Consider the following 5,068-nt stretch of genomic DNA (forward strand, 5'->3'; position numbering starts at 1 on the left):
ACGCATACTTTCCATATGGCTATGGTAGGAAGCCAAGAAAGCGACGTACACTGCTTGTGTAGCTGTAGTGCACGACTCAAGCAAAATCTTTGCATGTTTAATGGCATATAATGGTGTCTGCTTTCTGCACGCATTTTCCATCCACTTTCTTGATCATTTCTGTGTCTCTTCCTGAACGATGTTGTGACCGGGACAGGCAGTTTCGAGTCTCATTTGTATACGCAATCATTTAGCACTACCACTTGACACAGATTAATTAGAGAATAACTACATAGCAGCAATTGGTTGTAATGTCAAAGACGACAACAATTCTCTGCTGCTCTTATTATAACCGAGGCCCTGTTCTTTCTCTTCGAGATTACAAAGATTATATATTATCACGAATACATTTTTTAAGTTCCTAAACGATACATCTTTTTTTAAAAAAACACTTTCAATATATAAATTGTTCAAAATATTTTTTTAAAAAACTTTTCACCTTTTTAATAGTTATTAATTCATTCATCTGTACCCTACAACATCACCATAAAATTAGATAATCTATCATCTATTTAGAACAGTTAAACATGACGTGAAAGGGGTAATTCAGAAGAAGCAGGAAAACTTGTTAACAAACAAAACACACGGTGTTTCGGTCCCCGGGGGATGCGATGAGCGGGTACGGATGGTGTGCGTACTGGACTGCAAAAACGGCAGGATGCTGGCCAATTCCACCGTGTCGGTGTCATCTCACAACAGCAGCAGGAGCAGCGTCAGCTGGTCCAACTGTCCAAGAGGAAACTACCCACAGGGTCCAACTGCCCATTCCATGTGGCAGTGAGCAGAGCTGACCCAGCCATCCTGCTCACCATTCTTATCCACTCAAACAGCTCCTGGCCATGAGTTTTTTTTTAAGAAGGGTAAACTTAGGACGCACACTCACACACCACAACACACGCACACACACGCGTGCGCATCTTTAACACACGCTAAAAATGAGATTGGAGACCACTAGGTGTCTCAGTACACGGGAAACATGCAGTCTCACTGAACGCGCACGCGTGTGTACCTTATTTCTAGTCAAAAATACCCCGAAGGACAGTCCCCAGGAAAGACGGGAAAAAACCCGTCGAGGTGAGGTCCCACGAGTTGGTCCCGCGAGTCGAACTCGCGACCGGCCGTTCGCTCCACGTCTGATGAATGATGATGATTCAGTGCTCTGACAGCGAGCAAATCTTGTCTGAAGAAGAGAGAGAAATGATGGGCCTTTGCTTCGGTTTGATGGCCTGAAAATTCAAGCTAAAATTTTGGCCCATCATGAATTCATAATCCTCATCCATCCCTCTGTATGGGCTGGGGAGTTTGAACTAATTCTGGCCCATTTATGAGATAGGATGGGAAGTTGGGTCACTTAACAAATCATACATAAGTTGTTCTTTTTTTCCTTCCATAAAGGAAAATTTGATGATGTGGTTATATTGTGGTTGCACAAACGATCACATTATTACTGCTACTGCCAAGGATCTCTTGACCATTTACCACATGAAGCATGATGGGGCTAGAAAAGGTTACCGGACTTCCAGGTTTATCAACCTCTGAACATGTAGAACTTATTGATGAAAATTGGGCCAAAAATGATCAATGGCAAGATCAACAATCTTCTCTGTGGACAAAATCATTAACAGAGATATACACACCTAAAGTTAAGAGAGGGAGAAAAACTCCAGACAAAGTTGGGGCAACCTATTGGTGTGCAGCAAAACGAGCTGCTTAGCCAGCAAAAAAGTAAGTTGATGAGAAAGAAAAATATAACATATCAGGCTAATCATCTGGAGTACAGGGTGTGTTGTTTTTTGTTGAAGCTACCTCTGTCTTGAATTTCTCCCAGACTTCTAAACCCATGGGGTGCCTTACTACATAACGTTTTACGAAATGTTTGTCTGCAGTGGCTAGGAGAGTGCTAAGAGCTAGTCCAGTAGCAATCACTCCTTTCTCCAACAACCAATTGTACATCAAAAACCTAAGCTTGGTTCTCTCCACGGTAAACGAGAGGAATGAAGGGAAAATTACCAGGGTACTCAGAGGATATCCCATATCATTTACAAGGAAGGATATCTTGGATTCAAGGACATGGATCTTCTGATTCAGAACATGTGGAGCCATAGTGATCATCTGCACCACATGTTCCGGGTCCAAACCGGTCTTGACCAAGAAGTCGTAGCGATCTTTTAGCTCGTCACCTTTACCACGAAATGCTTTGAGTCCCCTCGTCATTCTTTCGGATCCTTCCATAAATCCTAAGTTCTGTAAAAATTTCACCTTCTCCTTGAAGGATGCTTCATGGAGATCAACTTTCGGTATGCGGCTGACCTTTGCCCCTAATGAGAATTTCATCAACAGTTGTGGATCCTCCATTACCATCCTGCAAAGGCGCTTCTTCCCTACACTGAGATGTGTCATAATGCTGTTTGGTTTCTTCAATTGGACGGAACCAAGTATTGAACCGTTAGACACCACAAATTTCTTAATGTCCTCTTCACTAACACCAATCTCAGCTAAGAAGAATATGCCCCTTCGCAGGTTCCTCGTGAAATTGTCGACTGACAAATTTGGGAAATTCAGAAAAAGATCAACCAATTCCTTTTTTCCAAACCCAGCTTTTAGCATGACGAGGACTGCCGAGAACAGCATCTTTCCTGAACCACTAAACAAGAAATCAGGATTCTGTCTGACCAATTTGCCAATACCTTCATTAGTGAATCCTAAATCACTGAAGAACTGAGGGACTTGGACCATCTTTCCCCAGTTATAAGACTTCTTTACAGATAAGAATCGGCCAAGCCAGTCTCTCTGAATTCCAACATCATCTAGCCAGCGCAGAATCTTCAATTCCACATTTGGATCACGGACCAGTATGACAGGGCTCGACATCACTAGCTTGATCACACTGGTCTTACTCAACCCTTGATCCTCAAGGGCCTTCAGCTTCGACGCAAGAACTCCATGGCCAAAACTAAACACTTCGGTAGCATCCCTGTATATCCTCCCTATCTTGGTGCGCGCGATGCCATAGTTGCAAAGCACCCGGAAATTGTCGAGCATCGTCTCATCATCATTGAGAAACATGAGATCACGAGGCAACAATGGCTCATACTCGCCCGGCGCGATGCCGATACTCTCGAAGAACGGCTCGAACTCGTTGATAGGGTGGAAGTTGAACAGCCGCACCAACGCCTTGCTGACCCTCTCATCCCTCATCTCCCTCTTCTTCACCTTCGACCTGAAGGGCACCTCCTCCCCCTCCTCCGTGGGCTCCTTCGCCGCATCCTTCACCTTCTCCAGCAGCTTGCTGATGAAGATCGGCGAGCGCTTGCTCATGTGCTCGGCATCACTGAAGCAAATCCCACGCGTGACATGGAGGTACTCCATGAATGCCTTCTGCGCGATGCGGGTGTCGCGCCTCCTCCGCATCTGCTTGATCCTCCGATCATCCACATCCTCAATCCCATCCCCGACGATCGCCGGAGCGGCCGAGAATGGCCGCAGCTGAATCCTGTCACCAACCTGACTGGCCCAGCTCCAGCTCGACGCACATGGTGATGATGAATCATGGACATGCCAAGAACTGACAGCAGCAGCAGCAGCATGACAATGTGGGGTTCTGGATGAGCCCCTGGCAAGGCCATTCCATGGAAGCCACCTGTGGCGAGCGGCTGGCACTGACCGGAGCATGGAGATTCAGCTGAATCCCCCAAAACTTTTTGGAGAACAAACTGTATGTATCACTGTATCAGTATCACTGACACAAGAAAAGAAATCCACGGCGAACTGGGCACTCCCTCCCTCCTAGAAAGAAAGATTTGGATTGGATGAAGAGAACTGGATGAACAAACATACTCACTCTCAGAATAATCCAAGCATGGTTGGGCTTGCCGCCAATCTCCACTCGGCTACAGTCCAGTAGAGCGGAGAGCGAGGTGGAGGTCGTGCTTCGGTGGTGGAAGGAGGGCTCGCGGAAGGGAGGCGCGCTCGGGGGAGCCACTCGCCGGCGCCGCCGCCGCGAGGGTGGGAGGAGGAGGAGGAGAAGGGAGGGGATGCGCGGGTGGACGGCGGCGGCGGCTGTGTTTTGGGGGCGCGGCGATGAGAGAGCCGTGGCCGTTGGATCCAAGCCCAGACGGAGGCGACGGCTCTGAGCGGCCGCGGGGATTTGGGCCGAAATTTACTTGGGCCCCACGTGGGCCTTTGAGGCCGAAAGCACGTGTGCTCAAGTGGTTAGGTTAATGCCTTGTTCGGTTAATTCATGAGACAGCGATTGAAGGTGTGGAATTATTTTTCATCAATTCCCTCCAATTATTTTCAATCCTCTCTAAACTAAGAATGCGTTCGTTCATTGGAGATAGGGGAGATTGTCACTCGTTTTCCACGCGCACGCTTTTCAAACTACTAAACGGTGTGTTTTTTGCAAAAAAAATTCTATAGAAAAGTTGCTTAAAAAATCATATTAATCCATTTTTGAAGTTTAAAATAGTTAATACTCAATTAATCATGCGCTAATGACTTACCTCGTTTTGCGTATCTTCCCAATCATCTCTCCCTCAAACACAGCCTAAATAAGGCATACTGCGGTAGATGCACCGCCCAGCTTGGGCGAGCAATTGCTTGGGCTGCACACGACTGCAAACGAGACTGAATCCATAGACTTCCCAGTGGTCTTATATGAGGGGAATAAGCTCATCTGAGACGCTCATCTGAGATCCCCTCTCCGGTGGGGATCGACCGAATGTTGGCGCGTCGGCGCCTGCTCTCCACCGCGCGTCGGCTCAAAGGTCTGGAGCTTCGGGAGTTCGTGTGGAGCTTGTCGATCCGGAGGGAGCTCTTGTTGGGGGTGTGGGTTTTGGTTGGAGTCGACTGAATTACGCGCCAAATATGCCCTAAAATCTACTACTCCCAAATATGCAGCAAATGTACTTGTGCCTTGTTTGGCTCAATAATGTAACGTGATGAGAAAGAACAAAAACAATACGGGGACTTGGCGCAAGATAATCATGAATTAACAGTAGTGTTTCATATGGCTGTATACCCCCGTTGG

General features: G+C 46.9%; 1 protein-coding gene across 1 annotated transcript; it reads right to left on the reverse strand.

Annotated features, from left to right (window-relative positions):
* Positions 1 to 1,602: 1,602 nt before the first annotated feature.
* LOC127781679 (transcription termination factor MTEF18, mitochondrial-like) lies at positions 1,603 to 4,097 on the reverse strand. The gene is made up of 2 exons (XM_052308683.1): positions 3,881 to 4,097; positions 1,603 to 3,752 (listed from the first exon to the last, which is right to left on the reverse strand). The coding sequence occupies exon 2, from the start codon at positions 3,709 to 3,711 to the stop codon at positions 1,801 to 1,803; it is 1,911 nt and encodes a 636-aa protein (XP_052164643.1). The 5' UTR covers positions 3,712 to 3,752; positions 3,881 to 4,097; the 3' UTR covers positions 1,603 to 1,800.
* Positions 4,098 to 5,068: the final 971 nt, after the last annotated feature.

This window comes from Oryza glaberrima, chromosome 8, assembly GCF_000147395.1.
Source record: "Oryza glaberrima chromosome 8, OglaRS2, whole genome shotgun sequence".
Taxonomy (NCBI): Eukaryota; Viridiplantae; Streptophyta; class Magnoliopsida; order Poales; family Poaceae; genus Oryza; species Oryza glaberrima.